We start from the raw sequence: 26,141 nt of genomic DNA, 5'->3' as shown, positions 1-26,141 counted from the left end.
CTTGGAATGGGCTTTTCCAAAGCATCTAATCCAACCCCTTTGTTTCTCAAATTTAAAGATCATTCAGTTCTTTAGGAACATTTTTCTGTCTCTTTTTACTATACCATTCTGCATATACCTATGCTATTTAATAGGGTTGTCACTAATCACACACAGCTGTTTGAATTTTAATTAAAATTCAGAGCCTCAGTCACAAGAGCCACGATTCAAGTGCTCAACAACCCCATGTTACTAGTGGCTACCACATTCAATAGTACAGATACAGGCATTTCCAGCACAGCAGAAAGTTCTGTTGAATGTGGATGCTCTGTAACAATAAAATTACCCTTCTTTTTATTAGTCTACTTTCCAGCTCTGGTCTAAGAAACCGAAGTATTTACCCTTTTGGTCTTTGATGGGGTAAAGATGATCTAGATTCCTGATGTAACACTTTTGCTTTCTGACATAGAAACTATGGTCTCCCTGAAGACGAAATATTCTAGGCAGAGATGAATACAGAAGTACAAAAGTCCTAAGGCAAAATTATGCTTGTAACGTCCAAGAAACAACAAAACTAATATGGCCAATATAAAGTAAGCCAGGAAAACAGGTAGAAAAAAAAGTCAGCGAGGTAAGCAAGCACCAAGTCATAATGGGCCACTTCCCTGTTTTCTCACTCAATATGTTCTTCATAAACTAAATTTCAAAGTAATAGATATCTACAGCTGAAATAAGAGAAAACCATTTCCTCTCAAGGCAACAAATTAAATAAAAACTTTAGGCTATTGCTAAATAAACCCTAAGAATTTTCAAGATAAGAAGACAATATTGTCTGAGAAAAAGGTAATGATCCGGAAATTTATATGGTAAAATATACCACAAAATAACCAAATTAAAATTTTCTAGAAAATTTCTAAAAAGCCCAACTCAAATGATCAGATGTTCTATTAAAAAGCATTTTCCCAGGGGGCGCCTGGGTGGCTCAGTTGGTTGACCGTCTGACTTCGGCTCAGGTCATGATCTCGCAGTTCGTGAGTTAGAGCCCCGCATTGGGCTCTGTGCTGACCGCTCAGAACCTGGAGCCTGCTTCGGATTCTGTGTCTCCTTCTCTCTCTGCCCCTTCCCCGCTCATGCTCTGTTTCTCTCTGCCTCTCAAAAATGAATAAATGTTTAAAAAAAAATTTTTTTTTTTTTTTAAAAAAAGCATTTTCCTGGGTGTCTGGGTGGCTCAGACAGTTAAGCATCTGACTGGCTCAGATCATGATCTCATAGTGTGTGGGTTTGAGCCCCGCATCGGGCTCTGTGCTGACAGCTCAGAGCCTGGAGCCTGCTTCGGATTCTGTGTCTCCCTCTCTCTATGCCCCTCCCCTGCTCATGCTCTGTCTCTCTCCCTCCCAAAAATAAATAAACATTTTTTTAAAAAAAAGCATTTTCCCACCACGGATCACAATGCAGGTCTCCAGCAGAACAATCTTATGCAAACAAGAACTAAAATTGTGCATTTCAAAGTTTCAGAGACCACTTTTATAACCTGAGTAAACAAACTACCATCCCAAGACACCTAGTTGATATAGTCAGTAGAGCCTGCTACCCTTGATCTCCACGTCATGAGTTCAAGCACAACAGGGGCAAAGCTTACTTTAAAAAGAGATGGGGGGGGGGGCGGTTTGTAGTTCAGTTGGTGGAGTATGCAACTCTTGATCTCTGGGTTGTGAGTTCAAGCCCCACGCTGGGTGAAGTGATTACTCAAAATTTTAAAAATAAGAAAGAAAAGAAGTATTTAAAAAAAAATTACTATCATAAAGCTAGTATTAGTTCATCCCCTAATAATCTAAAACCACAAAGCTAAGATACAACTTGCAATTAAGGTGAATTTTATATTTTGGCTTCCATTAATTTTTGAAGAAAAATGACCCTTCTTTAAATTAAATATGACTGGAATCTTTTACATAAAAACCAAGAGCCCAGGAGCACCTGGGTGGTTCAGTTGGTTGAGCAAGTGAGCCTTGATTTAGGCTTAGGTCACGATTCCAGGGTAGTGGAATCAAGCCCTGTGCTGAGCATGGAGCCTTCTGGAGATTTTCTCTCTCTCGCCCTCTGCACTGTCTCCCACCCTCATGCACATGTTCTCTTTCTCTCACTCTAAAAACAAAAACAAAAACAAAAAACCAAGAGCCCAGTAGCAGCAAAATCTTTTTTAACCCCTCCTAGAAATTACAAAAACAGTAATAAATTCCTATTTAATTGTACACAGTTAATGAAAAAAATATTTCTGCCATGTTTTTATCTTGTTACATTTTCTCAATATCAGACAAATGTTTCTCAGAGGTTTTTTTCCTGTTACAAAGCTATGGGTCATTTTATTTTACTTTAATAGATTTAGTCTTCATGAAATGGGGAATACAGTTACCTAGATTTTCCAATTCCCCATGTGATCTAAAATGCTAAGTGTCAATAACTGATTTTCTAATGAATAATCTATTTAGTTCTCAAATTTAAATGAATGCCAATTACTTCAGAAGTAATTCCGAAAGTCAGTTTAAATTGTCAGTGATAACGGGGGGGGGGGGGGGGGGGGGGGGTGGTTTAAGTAGACATTCTGAATCCTTTTCATTTAAAAAAAGTTTTAAACAGAAATAATTTTCTAAGCTCTTTATTCAGCTAATTACACAAGTAAACATAAATCCGTTTCAAAAAAGGGTGTGTAATACTTACTGTAGTCAAGGGATTTGGGGTCGGAATGGGAAGCAAGCCTGCACCAGGCATGAGACTTGTCATGGTTGGAGCAGGAGCCAATAAAGAGAGAGCTTTGGATTCCTCTGGAATTTTACCTGCAGAGGCAAGTTCCAAACATTATGGAAAGCAGAAACACCACACAAACTTTACACTATGACTTTACAATTACCCTTGCACTTAAAAAATAATAATAATAAATGAATCTATCTATCAGATCTGTATAAAGAAATAAATAAGAACTTAAGTCTTTCCTTTTATCCTGCTCTACTAGGAAAAATAAAAGTGAGCAAAACTTCAAAGACTAACAATCTCAATAATGGAATATTATTTTAAAAATTGAATAATGTAGACAATTATTTAACACTTTGAGCTATGGGTCACCTGTACTGGAAACTTAATGTTCATGAACCAAACGATATCAAGCATGGACGCTTTCCCAGGACGGTGTTTTCGCGGTGATCGAAAGTTGTGTTACACATGACAACCGTTCGTGTTGGCTGCATCACTAATAGCACACAGAACATCAGATACAGAAAAGAAGAACATTTTTTAAAGTTTAATCCCCAGAAATGGCAAATAACCAAATTAGTCAAAAAAAAGAAAAGGAAAAACAAATATGTGCGAATTGAAATTTGTTCCTTAATGGGTGCCCCTATCCTGGTTACTAAACCTACCTACTGGTGATGCAAACAATTTTAATAACCTCCCAATAAATTCCATTCACTTTCAAGTAGACAGAAAAAAACAAAAGCCTACTGCAAGCAATCAGCTTCAATTTAAAAGGAAGCCTACACCCATCCAGTTAAGAAGACATCTCACCAACTAGGTCAGAGACGCCTAAAAGAATCCAATTTCAAAGAATATGCCTTGGGAAACTTAAAATTTTTGAGAATTCCTAACAATAAAAGTTCCCTAGTCTCAGGAAACTTCTTAAACTCCTGACTTTTAGAACCAATTTATGTATCCTTGTCTGAAGAGGGGTGGTTAATGCCTAAATGTCTTGCTTCTAAGTATCTTAACTGCCTAATAAAAAAAACAACAAAAACACTAAAATATTCTTAGACACTAAGAAAAAAATCCCTACAATTAATGAAAAATCTACTCTAAAATAAGTTCAATTTGCTGTATTTAACTATTAAATTCTAACCAATTAATTTTGATAAGAACTGCAACTTTCACACGTTTTCCCACTGTGTCCTCTCTCTTACCGCCCCCACTAAAATAGTTCTTAAAAATCTGACTACAGATATCAATTTTAGAAGAACTACTTATAATTATGTGGTAGTTGGCTATACACTTCCATTATGGAGTCTTCAAAAATAATTTAAAACACAGTGTACAGAGTCACACTAAATTGGAAATAGCATATGGAGTACGTTTCAAAAGCACCATGCTGGATTTTAGAGGAAGAAATTCTATTTAAAACAACCAGATGTGCAGGATAAATCTCTAAACAATATTATCTGCATATACCTCTAAACATGGATCGAATTCAAGACAGCTTTTAAATTTTGCTTTAAATAATGGTTACACCTTTGTTATAACAGAAAAATTACATTTGATTAGCTTTAACAAACGCCTTTTCCCTAAATTTTGCAACATGTAAGTCTCCATTAATGTACTAATTTCAAAAACAGTTATCTTTTTATTTCATGTAAATTCTGCACAAGCAAAGAATTTTTTAAACATGCATAAATATAAATAAAATGTAGGTAGGCCTTACTGAAGACATGAAATAACAAGAATTTATTTTATGTTATTGGTATTAATACACGTATCTGTATACCCACATATATACTAAGCTATTTATATTACTATCGGACCCATTTTACGTATTATTTTTCAAATGCTTATAAAACCTGAACACATCTTGATAAATCAATTGAGGTTCCACAGTGTAAATCTTATGCTTCATTACCCTAACGTGTGCACCCAAAAAACAAATAAACAGTTTCAATCTGTTAATGTTCCCAATTTAGAATTACTTGTCAATTAAATAAGCATAAGTGTCTACAAGACAGTGTAGTAAAACTACACAACGTATTCAACACAGGCTAAAAGTTGAATACTTAATATTACAAAGACTCACTTATCAATAGGTTGTCTGACTCTCCCTGCCTATCACAGTAGTAATAAACTACTATAAATATTAAGTCTAACCATAAATAGGCACATGTTTTAATTCTAATTACCATTAAAGATCCTTGAAGAAAAAAGTCCCATTGCTTAACTTCCAAGACAGAATTCTATCAAAATTACCTTCCAAATACTATCAGAGTATATAAAAGTATAAAGCAAACAAGCATTTAGCATTTTTCCCAAACTATACTCCTCAAAGACAACTGAGAGGAAAAAGAGCTCTCACGGTATTAAAATTAAGTACTAATCCTAATCCTCAGATTCCATTTAGAAGCTGGTAACATATGAAAATTTTTCAAAAAATTCAAGCAGAGAAACATACATGAAAGTAAGTTTTCAAGCTTCTCAAATATCCATTCCCCATGCAGGCAAGTAAAAGTCTTTATAAGTCAAGGAATTAAGTTATTTTCTAAGAAATTTACTTATTTTCCTTGAGGATTTTGTATGCTTAAAATTCTAGGGGGAAGGATGAAAATTAAAGGCTATCAGTTGGTTTTTATGAAAGATGTAGATTTGGGAGAAAAACTGCAAAAATGTTGCAATGAGATCACAAAATGTTCCTAACAATTCTACCAGTGTTTTAGTGTTTTGAGAACAAAATGTACCTGTGCAGTCTATAACACCAATTAAGACTCACTGAGCTTCAACACTGTATCCTAGTTTACTATGAAAATTTACTTTATCGTAAGCTTGAGCTCTGCTAATCATCTCCCAATATAATCTGCAAAGCAATGTTATGAACCCTTAATGGAATACCATTTACAAAGAACTGGAAAACCAGCTCACAAGTTAAAGTGAAAGAGATTTAACAAAACAAAAACAAAAACAAAAACAAAAACAAAAACAAAAAAAAGGGACAAAATAAAGAAAAAGAAATGAAATTAAAGTAAAACAATAAAAAACAGAGACAGGGCGTCCATCTTCTGCGGTTCAGACTCCGATCTCATTTCCCCAATGAAGGTTTCACTTGACGGCAGGTTTAGTGGCATGGCAAACAATGCCTAACTCAGGCAAGTGTAACAGGTCTGCCTTGGCCAGTCTAGTCATCTAATAATGCACAAATATCACATAGAGAAAACATACAAAACCAAATTAATAGTCAAAATCCATCTACCAGAAAATGTGGACATAAAGTTACGACTGATGATTAGGCTTGACACCCTTGTTATGTTTGACCTTATCTTTTTCTAAGTGTTAACATTTATAAAAAAGAAATCTGAGATGCACGCAACAACAAAAAGGTCATATTTGGACAAGTATAATGAAAGTATATTTTATTTTGAAATGGCATGTTTCATTAACAATAGTTAATGCTTACTCTGTATGAAACTTACACACCAAACATTACTTATACAGCTTTAGGAGCTTGTTACAAAACTGTCTGCATTACAAAAACAGCAAATTCAAAGAAACTGAAAAAATTTTCTTAAAACTGTTTCTATGGTTTTCTCGTTTCTTTCATAATGCTGTTTCTGTAACATCAAAGAAAGAATGCAGTCAGTAAAGTTTGACACAAGAATGTTTACAGCACCCATCTCCTCTAAGAGAACTTACTCCACGGGAACTCTTCACTTTGGTTTACTTCAAACTCACTTTGCTACTCTTTTAGTATAACAATACATCATAACTTTGCTTGCAGCACATAATCAGATCTTTGACAGCTCACTGTAACATAGTTCAGTTTCTATAAAGTCATTCTGTGGTATTTAAACTAGTGAAAAATGTGTATCTGAATGCTTCTCTAATACCAATTATTTTATCAGTCAGTGCTCTAAAATACAACTAAACTTTCATGCTCAAAACCAGTGAAATGGTCTCAAAATGGCAACACTAGTAATACTCAAGGGCTATTATAATAAATTTGTATTTATTAATCTTTATTAAGCAAAACAAACAAAAAAAGGGAACCTCTTACACACCCATAACCTTGAAAACTTATGACAAATAACGGTCTGGGCTTCTCAAATAGATGAAAAAAATCAATGGAATATAGCAAGGTTCCAACGAAGCAACACTGGTAAGTATTCTTCCTTCCAATTCAGTAATGAGCTAACATAATACAAGGTCCTGTGCTGGTGATGGCATAATTTTCAGATATGATTAATATTCCCAATTAATATACTAATTTCTTTTTTCCCCGTGCAGTTTACCTGGCATGAAACTGATAGGAACTTGATATGCACAACTAAACCATTACCAGCTTTCTCACCTTGCTCTCCAACTGTGGGCTCACGGTCCACTTACAGATCAACAGGTAAGGATGGGGATTCAGCAAATAATTACCTTTAACCCATTTTATTCCCCCTACTCCATTCTAACCCCCAGGCATGGGAAAAGACTTTCAAATTTATCTGAAAAAATACAGAATGTGCTATTCTGGGACTTCAAAACCAACAGAATGGAACTCACTCTATCTAACTATAATGTTTTTGACATCCCAGAATAGGCATTCTGAAATAAGTATAAAACTTTCGAAGCACAGCAATGTTTACCATATACTAGGTTATTTTAATATTAACCTGGTTTCTAAAAGAGGTTGTTTTTAAAACATGACATATGAAAGTTCATTAAATTGTTCCAGGTAAATTTTTTATGTTGTAAAACATTTACCATCCGCTAGTGAAAACAAGTTTTAAAGACATTTAAATTATAATAACCTATTCTAAAATCCATGTACACATGCCATAATCTGTACTCTGAATAAAAGTTAATCACACACTAGAACTGTCAAATTCAACACAGCCTATTATATGTGAATGACTCTGTAAATAGAAGTTACTAAAAAATAAGTATTAGTAATAATTAGCTCTGTAAGGCTTTGGCCTTGTTCCCATCTTCAACATCTATTTCCTTGATGGAGGCCTTGGAAAATTACTTTCCATTATTTTTCTTCAATTACCCAACCTACCCTCCAAGAAAAGCAAGCCATTAAAATAAAAACATAAATTTCAGTTGCACAGCAGTCACACTGAATATAAAATAATGGTCCCAGTAACAAGGTGAATTACCTTACGAGGATACGTCAGAGATTAAATTATGAATATTTTTCTTACAAATACCATTTATCCCCAATTTGGCAAAATGCATAGCTTTTATTTATGTAATACAATTAATATTGTATATATAGGGGCAAATGCTCACTTATTTACATATTAAAAATAATTTCCCCTACCACCCTAATATTTTAATTTCAGAAACCTTCGTTTACAACTTGCAAATTAACTACAAAAAACAAAAGCAAACCAGAGAAGCCAAGTAATTCATGAAATTTTTAAATGTTTGGCTATTAAATCTCAAGCATATAAAAGTAATAAGTCAACCATTTTAATATATTTTATTATTAGGTAAAAATTTTCCCTTCTCCAAATTTCATTCATACACACACGCACACACACACAACAGAGTACTATCTACCTACCAATTTCTAGGAAAGCCAAAGGTAGTAACACACAGGACAGAGATTACAATAATAGAAAAAAAAACAAATAAGATACCAACCTTCTGCACAAGGTACAACTATCAGAGCTCTGTCAATAAAAACCGTGTTAGTTAGATGCTGGGCCACGCCAACACTTGATGGGTCACGAAACTTAACATAACATACTTTGGAAGAAAAAGCAAGAGGTGTGTTGCTGCAAAATAAAAAGAAAAACAATTGGACTAATAAACATTTGGCTGATTTTGTCATTTTCATTTGAAATTTCTTTCTCAGATCTTTACACAGTCTTACATAATCAAGACAAGAATTGTGACTGCTAAGAATCATTAAGACATGAAAATGTCTTTCATTACTGTCTTCATTAAGACATGAAAACTTAGCCTTTTTAAAGTTTTTATTCAAATTCCAGTAAACATACAGTGTAGTACTAGTTTCAAGTTTACAATATAGTGATTCAACACTTCCATACATCACCTGGTAGTGCCCATCACAGCAAGTGCACTCCTTAATCCCCATCACCTATTTAACCCATCCCCTCACCCACAGCCCCTCTGGTAACCATTAGTTTGTTCTCTGTAGTTAAGAGTCTGTTTCCTGGTTTGTCTCTTTTTCCCTTTGCTCATTTGTTCTGTTTCTTAAATTCCACATATGAGTGAAATCACAAAGTATTTGTCTTTCTCTGACTTAATACGCCCAGCATAAGACTCTTTAGCTCCATCCGTTTCATTGCAAATGGCAAGATTTCATTCTTTCTTATGCCGAGTAATATTCCACTGTGTGTGTGTGTGTGTGTGTGTGTGTGTGTGTGTGTGTGTGTCTTCTTTGTCCATTCACCAGTCGATGGGACATTTGTGCTATCTCCGTAATTTGGCTATAAACATCGAGGTGCATGTACCCCCTCTGAATCAGTATTTTTGTATTCTTTGGGTAAATACCTAGTAGTGCAACTGCTGGATGGTAGGGAAGTTCTATTTTTAACTTTTTGAGGAAACTCCATACTGCTGTCTGGAGTGGCTGCACCAGGCAAAATTTAGTCTTTTAATGGTAATTTGCCTGCAAAGGCTGACAGCAATTTAGGAAGGCCTATCACCTCATCGGTAAAAACTTGACATGTAAATTAATGAGTACTTAATCAGAGTGAAACATGAAAACAGTTGATTTAATCCAAAAATGTTCAACCAGTACATCATCAATAGGCACAATCACTTTATAGAAGCCCCAATCCTCAAGACTTCAAATTTTGTAACCATTTCCAACCCTTTTAACTAAAAACTTCACCAGAATCTTACAGACAGACATCATGGTATGAAAATTAAGGTGTTTTGCATATACTACACTGCTTTATCCTAGGCAGCATTGCGATTTTCCAGACAAAAGATTTTTCAAACAAAATTTTACATATTTTATACCCAGAAAAGCATAGACCCTTCTAAATCCTATCAGATTCAGTTCAGTCTGGCAAACCAGACACAGCCCAGATGAAAGCAGTTTTTCCAGAATATGAATCCATCTTTTTAGATTCCAAAATATCTCAGTGATGATCATTTTGTCAATCTGTCCACGATTATGTTCAATTAAAGTCTAAAACTGTCTTTAGCAAGGACAAAAGCCACCAAAGCTAAATATATACCTAATATATAATATATACAGTCCTTTAAAGCATTAAGATATTTCACACTAAAACAGGAGAGACCAGGGGCTCCTGGGTGGCTCAGTCGGTTAAGCATCCGACTTCAGCCCAGGTCATGATCTCACATCCCGTGGGTTTGAGCCCCACATCAGGCTCTGTGGTGACAGCTCAGAGCCTGGGGCCTGCTTCAGACTCTGTCTCTCTCTCTCTGTCCCTCCTGCACTTGCATTGTGTGTGTCTCTCTCTCTCAAAAATAAATAAACATTAAAAAATAAACAAATAGACCATTTGAAAAATATATTTGCGTTGTGCAGTAAGGCATTTACTTTACAAAAGAGATCACAGAAGTTGACCATAATCCTAACCTGAGTAAACGGCAAAAATGGGACTTCAGTCTAAGTCTAATCATCTAAATCCAAATCTCATGCAACCTTATTCATTCAACTAATATAGAATTTTAAAGCATCTTAATGTACTATTTAATTAGCAATTCCACAAATAGAAGCCGTTTTCAAAATTAAAAAAAAATCTTTTACATAAAGCAACATATCCATCTTGACAATGGTTAAACATACATATTAATGCTATTAATAAAATACTGTGATAACACATTTGCATTTAGAACTTGAAACTATTTATACTATTGACATAAACAGGGTAATACAAGTTAACAAAATCAAACTACCTCTTTCTCACCCAACCCAACCCAATTCACTCCTATCTAAGCCTATCCAATTCAGGCTTCCACAGGCACTCTCCAACAATGACTACCCCAACCTCCAAACAACTAAGACCAGCACTTTATGAATTTGTCACTGAGGTAAAAACATTCACCTCTAGATTTAACTCACCTTTACATTACCCAATCTCCAAATGAAGCTTTTCTTGAGCTTTAGACTCCCAGATCTAGGTGCTTGCTGGAATACTGCACAGTGATGGTCACAGGGCCCATCCCCCAAAACTTACTGGGTCTAAAATAAATTCATCATCCCTCTTTCTCACCAATCCTGGTCCCTGTCCTATACTTCATCTCTCAGTTAAAAACATCACTGTATTACCCATGTTATGAATCTGGAGTCACTAAATGTAACCATCATTAGTACAGTTCCCTAAACATTTCCAAATCTCTTCTGACTACATGGTAAAAATCCATGTCTTTGTTCCCTGAAGTTAAGTGTGGCTATGCAACTTGTTTTGGCCAATTAAATATGAGCAGAATCGACATTCAGGAGCTTTAAGGGCCACCGCTTGGCTCTTTTCCTCTGCCACAGTGACCAGCCACATTCAAGAAATGGGTGGCTGCTACATCAGCTTCATCTCAGAGTGAGCAACCACAATGAATAGAGTTCCCTACTCTGCAAGCTTAGCATTAAAAATAAGCTGTTTTTACAAAACTACTGAGATTTGGGGGTTGTTTCCATACTTGACCCTCATTCTTCTTCATCTTCTTCATAAAGTCCTGTGAAGACTGCATCCCATATATTTGTACACATTAATCCCTTTAACACTGTCATTATCAAGGCCTTAATTCAGGCCCTCATCATTTCTCACCCAGATTATTACAATGGCTCCTAAAAAAATCACAATGACTCCAATCTGAACTACTTAATAATGGTCTTCACAAAAGCTGCCAGAGTGATCTTTCTAAACCCTAAATTTTGTCATGTCATTCCACACTGCTTAAATTTCCTCAAAGACATGCTTCTGTTATTGCTTTATCATATAAATTCACCCCAAAATCCAGGCATTAGAAATATGTGTGGTTTCCAGAACACATTCTGAATATCTGGGCCATCTTTGCACGTGTTGTTCCATTTGCCTATGATATTCTACCTCTCCTTTTTGAATGGTAATTTCACTTTTATTCAAGGCTCAAGTTTACAAATCTTCTGGAAAGCCATTTTAAGATAACAAAGTGATTAAGTAGGTGCCCCCCCACCCCCCCTTATATGTGCTACCAAGACATTCTATACACTTTCAGCACAGGCCTTAGCAGTTTCCTTAGATGAAACCCTCATCAGATTTTGGGAGGCCTCTAGTCACAGTTGATTAGTCACATGACACAAAGGCCCATTTCACTGGCTAACCAATAGCTTATCATTTGGATGGCTTGATCAAATGAACTTGCAACAATGAGATTCTCTCTCTTGGGATGAAAAGTCACTTAGAGTCAGGGCTTGGGCCAGATGCCAGATGACCAAGTACAAAATAAGTCCGCAAAGAAAACAGAGCAGATACACAGAAACAAACTGAGCGGACAATAAAGCCTGTGAGAAGAGGCAGATAATCACCTTGGATGCTGGTATCTTTCTGGTTCCCAGTCCCAGTTGCCATGAGGCCTACTTATTTTAATTTAGAGATATATCCATCTTTTTAATAATTTTACCTCTTCTTGAGCCAGACTGGGTAGCAGTGTTTCTGTCTTTTGCAAACCACCCCCCCACACACACACACACACAAAACAATATAATTACAATGAGCTACTAAAGCCCTAGCAATTACAAGCACACTCTCTTTTAGCACTGAAATCTGCAAAAGCCTAACAAACTGCCAGTGAGATGACATGCCTAAACTGACAGGTCCTTTTATGAGAGAATGGAAACCTAAATGGTCACTGTTGAAAACTAAAAACGCACTTTCCGATACTCCTACTTAAAACCACATCGCTTCAAATTTAAAACATCCAGAGGAGTAGGAAATAGGACACTGGTTAGCAAAGCAACTACACGTTAGGATAGGCTACCATTACCAAGATTTGAGAAGCCCAGGAAGTGGGTTGAAAAGGTTGATCTGTTCTGACCCAATATTATCATAGGAATGTGGATACCTAGGTATGGTTTACACAGTGCTCTAAGAAATTCTCTGTATCTTCATCTCCAATTACCTTTCTAAAAATACAAAATAAAGTTCAGCTTACAGTTAACACTTTAATTTTGAACATTATAATCTAAAATACAATACAGTGGCAAGTCTAAATACACATGATGAATTTCTCAACAAATGTGTATTTATAAGTCATTGTTTCCAATTTTTATAATTATATCTTTCATTCTAATAAATGTAAACTTTTAAATAGACTTAGTTTTTTAATTAAATAGAATTATTATTTTTAAACGTAATTTTGGAGGCTCCAGAGTGACTCAGTTGGCTAAACATCCAACTCCTGATTTTGGCTCAGGTCATGATCTCACAGTTGATGAGTTCAGAGCCCAGCATTGGACAGTGCTGACAGCACCGAACTTGCTTGGGATTCTCCGTCTCCAGTCTCCTTCTCTCTCTGCTCTTACCCCACTTGCTTGCACGTGCTCTTTCTCTCTCAAAAATAAATAAACTTTACAAAAATAAATAGATAAATGTAATTTGGACCTAGAATTTTAATTTTATTTAATTAAAAAAAAATTTTTTTTTAATTTGAGGGAGAGAGAGAGAACTAGGGACAATAAAGCCTCTGAGGGTTCGATCCCACGACCCTAGGATCATGACCTGAGCTGAAAACAAGAGTCGGACACTTAACCAAGTCACCCAAGCTTAAATTTAATTAATTTTTAATGTTTAAAAGGATGTTACATATTCCATTTGTTCTAAGTGTATGCTTCTGAACAAAGTACCAGTATCCATGTATAGAAGTTTTTACTTTAACCTCACTTGCTGAATCCAATTTTGTTTCTTTTTTCAAATGCAAAACTTTCTACAATCATTTTTCCAAAAAATCAGAAATTTCTGACTAGGAGTTTAATGCAGAAATTACAGAACCAACTTTTTTGAGCATCAAATTTTGTGGGCCCTAACTGGTTATTTTATTTTTCATTAAACAGGTAATGGCACTCTACAATTTTTTAAAAGTCAATGTGGTGTAATATACCCAGTATTGTTAGATCAAAAAGGATATAATCCAAAGCATGGACAAAGTACACGGACTTATATATAAAAATATTAACTGACACATAATTTATAACAGGATTTCCCAGTAGGACTACAGCAGTACTTTGGATGGCACAATTTTTCCTTATGTTAAGATTTTCTTATGAATTACTGACACTTGCCCATCAAATGCCAGAAGGCACTCCAATCACTGTGGACAATCAAAAATACACATTTCTAGCTAAAATCCACAAACTCAAAACACCAAAAAAGTGACCAATATATCCAGTGATAGAATTTCAAAAACACACAAGACATAATTACAGACTTTAAAATGTTATTACTATAAATAAGACACAATAATATGAAAAATGCTTATTACACACTGAATGAAAAAGTTTACTATCAGTGTATAAATCATTCTATTACACTACATTAAAATAAGCACATATAAAAAGGATTGCAGGCAAATACATGGAAATGAAGAGAGGTTTTGATAGGATGGCAAGATCTTAAGTGGTGTTTCTTTTTCTCTATGTCTCATAAAATGACTATACTGATTCTATTTTTTTTTTAACTAAGTTAAGTAGTTAACACATTTTCCCTTGCTTTTTACTATTTTTGAAGACCACAGAAGTGAAGAAAACCAGTAAGCAAAAAAATCAACATAGGTGTTGACGTTGTTAGAAATGGTGTTGAAAATCAGGATAGGATTACCCTTTGGGGGTTAGTCACTTGGAGGGGACAATGGGAAACTTCTAGGGTGCAGATAAGCCTGATGTGGATGCTGATTACACAGGTATGTTCGCTTTGTGAAAATTCATCAAGCTGCATGTTTATCCATTCACTTTTCTGTATGTATGTTATACCTAATAAAAAAAAAGGTTACTGAAAAAAAACTACAAAAAAATTTTTTACTGCCATAAAAAGGTGTTCATGACATGATATTCATTTGTTGTGCAACAAGCTAAAAAAAAATTCTGGATATTTATCAGCCGGCTGCACAAAAAAGGATCACAATTGAGAATTTTAAAGATGTACAATGAATATTTACACTAATTCTCAATGTTTAAAAATTAAAAAACTGAATCACTGCCTCATTCCAAAAAAGTTAGATTTAAAATCTGAATTGTCATATTAGCAACTTAATTCTTAAAATGTTAATGAGAATTAATTTTCCCATTCTATTAAAGAAATATATTTCCAAATTTAAAACAAATTAAATACTAACTCAGCTTCCAAACATTAATCATAAAATACAGTTTCCAAGAGACTGCAAAACAATCATATCTGTCTTCAATACTACTACTATTGCAATGTTATCCATTTTAGCTCAAATCTACAAATATATCTTTAATATAAAGACTAGGTTATGACAACTTCATTATAGAGCAGAAAACACACTGTTAAATCATGGCAATATTTTTGAAAAGCAGGAAGGGACTGCACTTAAGGAAAAACTGAGGAATTTTTCCTGGCCCATATGTGTCATATTTAGGTTACAATTTTGCAAAATGTATCACAGTTTGTGACACACTAACTCCACTATGTTTAAAAGCTTTTTATTCTTTTTGACTTTTAAACTCCAAGTAATGAAAATCTAATTTCAATAAACAGCCCATTACTAAGGTCACATTATAACTGGCAGCATATTGCCACCCTAACCCTGGTTTTAACAATGAAAGTGATCCTATGTTGGCATTGTGAACTACTTCTTCTACCTATGAGACAACTTATTACCACAACCTTGAAAGCAAGGTTAGTTTGCAAGGGTTCATGTACAAAATTTTAGTGCTCGAATCCAACTCCTAAGGCTACAGCACTCCTCCAAGTACTTCTCAGTTATTAAGAAATGTTCTGAATGCTTAAATGAAGAGATAGCAGAAATCATTTTCAAAAGCTAAATAAGATATTCAAGCCATATATGCCACAGCTAGTCAATAAATATGTATGTGCATGCACTTATGATGAAGTATTCTTGAACAAAAAATGTATTATCTGAATCTAATCAATATAAACAATCTAATCTGAAACAATCTATATAAACCCAGATTATGCATCATTCTACAAAACAAACTACAAAACAAAATATCACTGTTACGGAATATTTTTTAAAAGCAACAGGGGACTGTTCTAGATTAAAGGAGGTAGCAACTAAATGCAGTGGTGGTTTCCGATTATATTCTAGACCAAAAAAAGAAAAAGAAAAAAAATGATTATAATAATTGGTTAAATTTAAATATGAACTCCTTGTTATATATACCAATGTTAAATTTCTTAGACACGTTAATAGTATTGTGGTAATGTAGGAGAATGTACCTGTTCTGAAGAGAGAGACTTAAGTGTTGAGAAAAAAATAATCATGCGGTCTGCAACTACTTTGAAAAAGATGGGAAGAAAGAGGAAGTGTAGAGGGTGCAGATAGCTAGAGGGGGAGACAGAGAAAAAAATCAACTGGTAAAGAAAGAATACAGGTAAAGGAAACGTGGGTGTTATTCGTTCAACTTTTTAGTTTGCATTAAATATTTCAAAACAAAAAGAGAGTAACTTTAAAAAGTAAAATTTAAATTTAAATCCAAATACCAACTTTTACTAATATCTTATACCGTAGCTATGCGATATACTTACACATAGAAACCGAAAGAAAAATAGGTCTACGTGCATCATTATGAAATGAACGAAAAAGTCAAAGCCAATTTTTTTGAAAGAAAGAAATCCTGGGCAACTACTAGCCCTTCCTTCAAAGGATTTTGAAACAATGAAGAAAATACTATTTTAAAATTCTAAGCTCTACCATTAAAAAAAAAAAAAAGTTTATGCGTGTAAGAATGTGAACCCGTAAACCCTTACAAATTTTGTGAGTACACAGTACTATACAAGGGAAATCTTACTTCAAAATACATACTTGGGAATTGGCCGCAAGCTCTAAATGCCAATAAAGATCTAGACTTTTAGAGCATACACCAGGGATAATCCTTCACCGACTAATACTTTCTCTGAAGGGCTTAGGACAGTGTGACCTTCAAAGCGGAAATTTTAATCCGCTGCCAAAAGGGCGAAAAGACATGATCTTTAACAACATGGATGGGCTCGGTCAGATTAGACAAGAAGATGCTGAATTTGTGAACACCACCCCAGAGAACAAATGGTAGCCCTAATTCCAAGTTGTCATCAACCGCAGGCTTTCTAATCAGCACAACGGCCTGACACTAAAGCCCTAACAAGTGGGACAGTTCGTCCCGCGCGGTCTCCGCGATTTTTACATTACAAGAACGCTAACAGGCGTTTGCCATGAGGACTATTCCGGGCCCACCTGCGGCCATCTTAAGTTCGGGAAGAAAAAGGAAAAAGGAGAGACACTGAATACGAGGACCCAGCGGAGACCACAAATCGGGGAGGCACGAAAATAAACAACTTCTCTACATTCTCAGTAACGGTTCGGTGCAGAGGTTAACCCCCAAAATCAGACTAACAAGGAGAGCAGAACCGCAGGGCCCCAGCGCCGGGGTGCCCTAATCAAACATGGGCACCAAGGTAAGCCCGGGAGATCACGTGACGGGCACGGCGCGCCCCCGTCCGCGCTCTCCCCCACGCCTCGGTGCCCGAGGTCTCTATGGCGCCCGCGCCCCTCCCCCAGCCAAGCTCGAGCACTTACTCCGGGGGGTAGAGCCGCAGCTCCTCTATTTCTCCTACGAAGGAAAAAAGCGTACGCATCTGCTCGCTGGTCACCGCCGACGACAGATTGGTCACCTGAATCACCGCCGTAGGGGTGAGGCCGAAGCCTAAAGCCAACCCGAAGCCGCCGCCGGGGTTCATCCCGACCCGCTTGCTGCTGTCTCCCGCTCCCCAACGTCTACGACGCGTCAGCGACGGAGCCGGGAAAGCGAAGTACGCGCGGCCGCGCGCGCGCTCCCGCTGGCGAATTCACGGAGGCGGGCAGGTCTAGCCACCCATTCCGCAACTCCTCTGCTCCCAGGGCTGCGCGCGCCTGCCGGAAGCGTCGCCCCGGCAACCCGGCGGGTCGGCGGAGGCTGTAGCCTGGGGCTCCCGGGTGCCCGAGGCCATAGCTCCTGTTAGTCTTGTCTTCGTCAGAATTTTTATGGGTTTCCCCATCCCCCCTCGCTTCAACTGAATACATTTCTGTGCTCGCGTAATTGGGGAGACCCAGGTCTTTCCCGTCTTTAACCGTAGGTAGAACTGGGGAACCAAGAGGCCTGGCCTGCCGGTCTGGGGCGGTGAAGGAGGAATGCCTCTCGGGCATCACAGATTAATGCTTGGCTAAACTATCGCCGGTCATGATCACGTACAGGCGGCTTCCCCGCCCCAACTATTGAAACCGCCCAACTGTTGAAAACATTGGCCGGCGTCCTAATTAAAAACAACTTGGAAAAATTTACACAACCTTTAAGTTCCGATTGAATTAAAGGAGGAAGTAAGATGAAGGCTCTGCAGTGGTTGTTTATAACTTGCCATTTATTCGCTCATTTCGCAGATATTTATTTATTTACAATATTTAATTTTTTAATTTAATTTAATTTAATAATAATAATTAATAATTATTATTATATTATTATATATAATATATTATTATATTATTATATATTATAATATATTATTATATATAATATATTATATATATTATTATATATTATAATTATATAATAATTAATAATAAATTTTTAATTTAATTTAATTTAATATTAAACATTAATATTTATTGAGCATTACATACCAGACACTGTTAGACAAGGGCACGTAAAAGACAGTTACGGACAGTCCACATGGAACTTGCAACCTAATGAGGGACGACCAAGTATGTGAAACGAAGGCAGCTGCTCCCAAAATGCCATCCCCAGAAACCTGAGGTCAAGGCCCTTTCAGTGGGTCCGCAAGGTCAAAACAATTTACAATATAATGCTAAGACTCTGTTGACCTTTTTCACTTCGTTGACACTTGCACTGAGGATGTAAAAGCAATACAAGGTTAAACCGCTGGCAACTTAGCAGGAATCGAGGCAGTGGCACCAAAATGCACCAAGAGTAGTATATTTTGTATGTTTCACTTCCTTGCAATGGTAGCATACAAAATTTAAGAATCTTTAAGTGGGGGCACCTGGATGGCTCAGTCGGATGAGCCCCTGACTTTTGCTCAGGTCATGATCTTGTGGTGTGTGAGTTCCAGCCCCACAGCAGGCTCTGTGCTGGCAGCTCAGAGCCTGGAACCTGCCTCAGATTCTGTGTCTGCTTCTCTCTCAGCCCTGCCCCGGGGCTTGAGCTCTTGACTCTCTCTCTCTCTCTCTCTCTCTCTCTCTCTCTCTCTCGCTCAAAAATAAACATTAACAAAAAAAGATTGTTTAAATAAACTGAGTGTCCTTGACAAAGCAGTAAAAATTATTAATTTCATTAAATCTTCACCCTAGCATATGCGTCTTTCTAATGTGCGTGAAGAAATGGTATTTAACACTGCATGCCCCGGTAAGTAAGAGTTGTCTCCAAAAAAAGCACTTGTGTGATTGAGTAATCACACAGAAATACAAATTGTGTAAAACCTGTATACATCCTGTGTACACCCCCTTAAATTACCACTTTACAGTAAAGTCTTTTCTGTTAAAAAATACTAGTGATATTAACACATGTATTTTTCGACATTATATAATGAAATATGTGAACATTTGGAAGATCTCTACAACTCAATGAACAACTATTTTCAGAATAACCAGTGCATGCTATTACAAAATCAAAATGAGTCATCAAAGTCGAAAATAGATCTATGCATTTTAATGTAGCAGAATACAAAGTTAATTGATACAGTTTCAGACTCAGTCCACATTGCAACTGCACTCTTAAGAAACTGCCATATGTCAACTTTGGTGTGATATCAAAGAAGAATATCTAGAATTATCTAGAAAGCCTATGAAAATAGTTTTCCCTTTTCCAACTCCTTATCTGAGTGAGACCAGATTTTCTTCGTATGTTTCAACCAAAATATATCACAACAGATTGAATGCATGAATAGGAGAATCCAGCTGTCTTCTATTAAGCCAAACATTAAAGAGGTTTGAAAAATGTAAAACAATGCCACTTTTCTCAAATTCTTTTTTGCAAAGTATCATTTTATCATAAAAATGTATCATTTACATTAACATACAATGGTTTGGGGTGCCTGGGTGGCTCAGTCAGTTGGGCATCCGACTTTGGCTCAGGCCATGATCTCACAGTTTGTGGCTTCAAGGCCCATGTCCGGCTCTGTGCTGACAACTCAGAGCCTGGAGCCTGCTTCAAATCCTGTGTCTCCCTCTCTCTGTGCCCCTCGCTCGCTTGTGCTCTATCTCTCAAAAATAAATAAATGTTTGAAATATTTTTAAAAAATAACATACATCGGTTTATGAGTGTTTTTAAATGTTTTAAAATAAGTTTCTCAGATTTAATTTCTAAAGTGGTAAATTCCTCAATAATTTCTGAGAGTGTATAGGGGTCTTAAATGAATGTTTGAGACCTACTACCAGAGGGATAAGCTCAGACAAAAATTGGGAGCATGTAGGAGGGCCACTTAAACTTAGTCCTAATGGAAGACTTCCCAGAAAAGAGATTCCTTGTTCTGAATCTTAAACAGGAATTAGGTAGGCTAAGGAAGGGGGTGGGGGAGGGGTGGGGCATTGAAGGGAAGTCGATAGACTGAGTATGCAGAATATACAAATGCAGGGAGGTATGAGGGCCCAAGTGAGGTCCAGAATATTCAGATGCATGGAAAAGAATAAGCTTTGATGAAAGGTGCTATTTGTCATGCTAAGAGGTTTTTTTATTATACACTTTATATGCTATTGAGAGTCGTTGAAGACCTTTGAGCAGGTTCAGGTTCAGGTTTTAGAATGATCATTGTCACTGCAACATGAAGATCCATTGAAAAGGGTGGAGACTAAAGGCAAAAGAACTAGATCAAAGGATAAGTGGTGGTATTAAAGGAAAGCAAAGAACAGTCCCAAATTTGGGAAGCATTGAACCCATTTAAAAGTAAAAGGAAGTGGGGTGCCTGGGTGACTCTGTTGGTTAAGTGTCTAATTTTGGCTCAGGTCATGATCTTGCAGTCCGGTCCCCATGAGTTCAAACCCTCTCTGCTGACAGATCGGGAATCTGGAGCCTGCTTAGGATTCTGTGTCTCCTTCTCTCTCTGCCCCTCTGCCGCTCACACTCTGTCTCTGTCAAAAATAAACATTAAAAAAAAAAAAGTAAAAGGAATAAAAATCATCCACTTGGAAATATATATATATGGAAATACACTCAGTTTTAGGTACAATTACAGATGTTTTTTGGTCCTCCTGAAGCCCAACATGGATCCCTAGGATTAACAATTCCAAGTTTAGAAAAGCAGTCCTCAGACTTCAGTGTACATCAAAGGCACTCAGAGGGCATGTTAAAACAGACCTCTGCCTTCATCCTGAGCACGACCAGAGTGGGGCCTGAAAATTTTAATTTCTGACAAGTTCCCAAGTGCTGCTGCTGCTGCTGGTGGTGATCTGAGAACCCCACTTTGAGAGCCCCTGATTTAGAAGGTCTTAAAAGCAATACTTAGTACATTTACTATCTACTGTTGATGGTAAAGCAAAGGGAGGAATTTGTTCCTGGCCTGGGGGATTGTGTACAAGTGCCATAATTTAGGGCCAAAAATAGGAAGGAAGGGCAACTGCGATAGGAAGGAGCAAAGAATATTGAGATCCATTATGGACAAGTTTCTGAAATGAAATTTAGAGAAAATATCTAGAACTAAGATACAGTATGTGATTTAAGCTTGAAAGTAGCAGCACATGTGTAGCAGAAGTGCAGTGGGCAACGTTAAAGGGATTAAAACACTAGCCAAAAACAAACAAAAGCTAGGAGGAAAACCAGGAGGGAGGACAGTCATAAAAGTTAAGGGAGGAAAAAATTCTAATAAGGAAAAAGTGAAGAGTGAGGAAAGAATGACGAAAAGTATCAAATTCTGTAAGACGACAAAATCAGGGATAAAAATCTGCCCATTGGTAAATATAACGTGACTATTGAGACTAAAGCTATAGGAACCAGTTTAGAGAAGCAAAGGCCATGACATCACTTCCCTTAATTCCTCTGTAAATCTTCCTGCAAAACTTCCCACCCCTGGGCCTGGCATGGCCCTGTCACTTTGGCCAATGACAAACTGTTCCACCCTGGGGGCATTTTTACATGCATTTTAGAAAGCCAACCTTGGGGTGACTGGATGGCTCAGTCAGCTACGTGTCTGACTCTTGATTTCAGCTCAAGCCATGATCTCACAGTTTGTAGGTTCGAGCCCCATGTCAAGCTCCCCACTGGCAGCACAGAGCCTGCTAGGGATTCTCTCTCTCTCCCTTTCTCTCTGCCTCTCCCCTGCACGCACTCACTCAAGTGCATGTGTGCTCTCTCTCTCTCTCCCTCTCTCTCTGTCAAAGTAAATAAATCAACTTTGGGGGGAAAAAAAAAGAAATTCGACCTTTATACCATGCTCTGTCTCCAACCTCTGTAACCACTCTCGTTGCCCCCTTTTGCAGATATTTCTTTATCACTTAGGCCTCTTGGTTTCATCTGCTTACTGACCCGACAACTTCTAAAGCAGTGAGACAATCAGTGACGAAGTTTCAGGGCAGAGAAGTCTCCTCACAATCAGGCCGAGGACCATAAGAGGAAACCAGAAACCAAAAATAAGAAAGATAAACTCCAGTAAATAAGTGAACAACAAAAAAAAGGAAGATTGACATTAAAGTTATATGCATTTCTTGGATTCAGAACCCAGAGCTGGACTGTGGAGGAATAGGTTGGGAAGTTCAGCCTGTGGAAGAAAATGTTGGATCTGTGAAGCTATGGAGATGACTGTGGATCGTACTTACAAGAGGCTGGGCTGCCTCTGGTCTTGTTTGGCTTTTTGAACAAAGGAGATCTTCAGTGAATCTGCTCTATGGAATTTTAAAGGAAACTTTGACAGAGAATAATTTAGAGGTAATTTCAAGTAAAGAAAGGTCTAGAAGTAGCCCTGTCTTTGAAGGAGGAGCGCTGACTGTAGACTGAACACAGCGAGAAAGCACTGGGAGGAAGGTTAATAACTAGAGAGACTCAGAAACGGAGCGAGAGCTTTGCATGCATGAGTGCACTGTGTGTGTGCACATATGTGTTCCTGTGTGTAGTGTGTCTTGAAATAGGACTCTTCCAGAAATAATAGCAGAAACTCTTAGTCTTTCCTGTGTGTAACCACATCACCTTCTTCTTTCAGAATCCAGAACTCTTGATTCGTTCATCATGTCTCTAGTGGACTGATTTTGAAAACATATCATTTGGCATAAACTTTTTTTTTTAACTACTAAGAAATTACTCTAGATAGCTTAATCAGAAAGGAACGATGGCAAGTTTACTTCATAAAGCCCAAGAAATGATGGCACAACCTAATCCTAGAAGTATGACTAGGACATAAGTACAACAGATGTTGGCTACCCTAAATGAATCCAAAAATGTGTGAGAAGACAACTAAGATACTTAATGGAATTTTGGAAAGAATTACACATAGAAATCTTAGGAAAGGAAGTGACCAGGGGAGTTCTGGAAACATTAGCAGGAGACATTCATAAATCATTTCAAGTGTGTTGCCAAAAAGGTAAATCAATTCCAGTGATTCCCCAGTTCTTGGCAATCACTAATCTGCTTTCTGTTTCGATGCATTTGGCTTTTTGAAAATTGTATATGAATGTAGTGATATATACATAATCTTGAGTGTCTAACTTCCATCAAGCCTAATGTTTTCAGGGTTCATGCATATAGAAGAAGCATGCCTATATCAGTAGTTTCATTCCTTTTTAGTGCCAAATGGTAGAGTGTGGTATGAATATTCAAAGTTTTGTTGATTTGTTCAACAGCTAATGGACATTTGGGTTGTTTCCAGGTAGGGCTATAATGAATAATGTTATTATTCATATACAGGTCTAATATACATTCATATACAGGTCTAATTTCTTTTGGGTAGATATCTAGGAGTAGAATCACTGGGTCATATGGTAAGTTTGTTTGACTTTTTAAGAAACTGGTAAACTGTTTTCCCAAAGGGGCTATATATACCATTTTACATTCCCATCAACAATAAGTGAGAGTTACAGATGGTCTCCATCTTTATCAACACTTAATATTGTCATCCTTTTTGATTACAGCCATTCTAGTTGGCATGTACTGGTATCTCCTCATGGCTTTAATTTTGACTGCTCTAATGACTAATAAAGTTGAACAACTTACCATGTGCTAATTAGCCTTTCATATATCTTCTCTGATGATACGTCTGTTTAAATATTCAAATCTTTTGGCATTTTTTACAGTTATTTATTTAATTTGAGAGACAGGCAGAGAGAAAGAGAGAGAGAGAGAGAGAAGAGAGAGACTCTCAAGCAAGCCCCATGCTGTCAGCATGGAGCCCAACACAGGACTCAGTCTCTTGAACCATGAGATCATGACCTGAGCCAGGATCAAGAGTCAAGTGCTTAACTGACTGAGCCACCCAGGCGCCCCTCTTTTGTCATTTTCTAATGAAGTTGTCTGTCTCTTTTCATAGAATTAAAGGAGTTCTTTACGATTCTGGATACAAATCTATTATCAGACATATGACTCACAAATATTTTTTCATCTGTAACTTGTCTTTCCATTTTTTAATAGTGTCTTTTAAATTTTTTTTTAATGTTTATTTATTTTTGAGACAGAGAGAGACAGAGCATGAACGGGGGAGGGTCAGAGAGAGGGAGACACAGAATCGGAAACAGGCTCCAGGCTCCGAGCTGTCAGCACAGAGCCCGACGTGGGGCTTGAACTCACAGACCGCGAGATCGTGACCTGAGCCAAAGTCGGCCGCTCAACCGACAGAGCCACCCAGGCGCCCCTTAATAGTGTCTTTTAAAGAGTTTAAGTTTTTTATTTTGATGAACTCCAAATTATCAATGTTTTCTTTGATGGATTGTGTTTTCATTATCACATCTAAGAAATCTTTGCCTAACCCGAAGTCACAAAGATTTTCTTTCCTTTTCTTTCTTTCCTTTTCTTTTTTTCTTTTCTTTTCTTTTTTTTCTCTTCTTTTCTTTTTTTAATGTTTTATTTACTTTTGAGAGAGAGAGACAGAGCGCAAGTAGGGGGTGGGGCAGAGAGAGAGGGAGAGAATCTGAAGCAGGCTCCAGGCTCTGAGCTGTCAGCACAGAACCCGACATGGGGCCTAAACCCACAAACTGTGAGATTGTGACCTGAGCCAAAGTTGGATGCTTAACTGACTGAGCCACCCAGGCGCCCCCTTTCTTTTTCTTTTTTCCTTTCTTTTCTTTTCTTTTCTTTTTAAGTAGGCTTTAGGTCCACTATGGGACTTGAACTCATTCCCACCCTCTCTCCCCCCACCAAGATCAAGAGTCAAATGCTCTACCGATGGAGGCAGCCAGGCGCCCCACAAGGTTTTCCCCTGTGTTTCTTCTGGAAACTTTTAGTTTTATCTCTTACATTTAGGTTTCTGATCCATCCTTAGTTAAATTTTATGTGTTGTGTGACGTAAGGTTCGTTGTTGCTGTTGTTGTTGTTGTTGTGTTGTTTCTCCTCTGCCTCCTCCTTGCCTTCCTCCTTCTTCTTCTTCATATGATACCAAATTGTTTCAGCACCAATTAATGAAAGGACTATATATTCCCCATTGCATTATCTGAGCCCCTTTGTCAAAATTCAATTGACTGTAAGTTGAAGGATTGATTTCTGAACTATAAATTCTGGTCTACTCATCTACATATCTATCCTTACACTAATACCATACTGTCTTACTTACTGTATTCATAATATGTTTTGAAATTGAGTAGTGTGAGCCATCCAACTCTGTTCTTCTTTTCCAAAAGTCTTTTAACTATTCTAGGTCCCTTTTGCTCCCTTGTAAACTTTAGGATCAGCTTATATATTTCTACAAAAACAAAAAACAAAATAGAAACCTGCTGGGATTGTGATAAGGATTGCATTGTCTCTATATGTCAATTTTGAGTCTAGAATTTCTCTCTGTTTATTTAGATCTTCATTACTTTTGGGGTGTCTGGGTGTCTCAGTTGGTTGAGCATCTGACTTTGGCTCAGGTCATGATCTCACGGTTCGTGAGTTCGAGCCCTGCATCAGACTCACTGCTGTCAACACGGAGCCCACTTCAAATCCTCTATCCCCCTCTCTCTGACCCTCCACTGCTCTCTCTCTCTCTCTCAAAAATAAATAAACATTTTAAAAAATCTTCACTACGTTCTCAGTAGTGTTTTGTAGTGTTTTTGCACTTCTTTTAAAATGTATTTCAAAGTATTTTACTCTTTTTGGTGTTACTGGAAATAGGATGGTT

General features: G+C 37.1%; 1 protein-coding gene across 5 annotated transcripts in view; it reads right to left on the bottom strand.

Moving 5' to 3' along the window:
- The window catches only part of SREK1 (splicing regulatory glutamic acid and lysine rich protein 1), a 46,527-nt gene extending 28,819 nt beyond the window's left edge, over positions 1-17,708 (bottom strand). For 2 of the 5 annotated variants that reach the window (XM_042940416.1, XM_042940431.1), the window contains exons 1-3: positions 17,440-17,707; positions 8,353-8,486; positions 2,695-2,810 (exon numbers count right to left, since the gene is read on the bottom strand). In XM_042940416.1, the coding sequence (XP_042796350.1) occupies positions 2,695-2,810; positions 8,353-8,486; positions 17,440-17,600 (411 nt within the window). In that variant the 5' untranslated portion in view covers positions 17,601-17,707. Of the gene's footprint in view, positions 1-2,694; positions 2,811-3,096; positions 5,695-5,763; positions 5,895-8,352; positions 8,487-17,439 lie in introns of those variants that run through there. The other 3 variants (XM_042940419.1, XM_042940425.1, XM_042940421.1) reach the window with 3 other exon arrangements.
- Between the last annotated feature and the right edge of the window lie 8,433 nt (positions 17,709-26,141).

This window comes from Panthera leo, chromosome A1 (assembly GCF_018350215.1).
Source record: "Panthera leo isolate Ple1 chromosome A1, P.leo_Ple1_pat1.1, whole genome shotgun sequence".
NCBI lineage: Eukaryota > Metazoa > Chordata > Mammalia > Carnivora > Felidae > Panthera > Panthera leo.
Note: the sequence above shows the minus strand (reverse complement) of the source record. Positions and strands in the feature narration are given on the sequence as shown.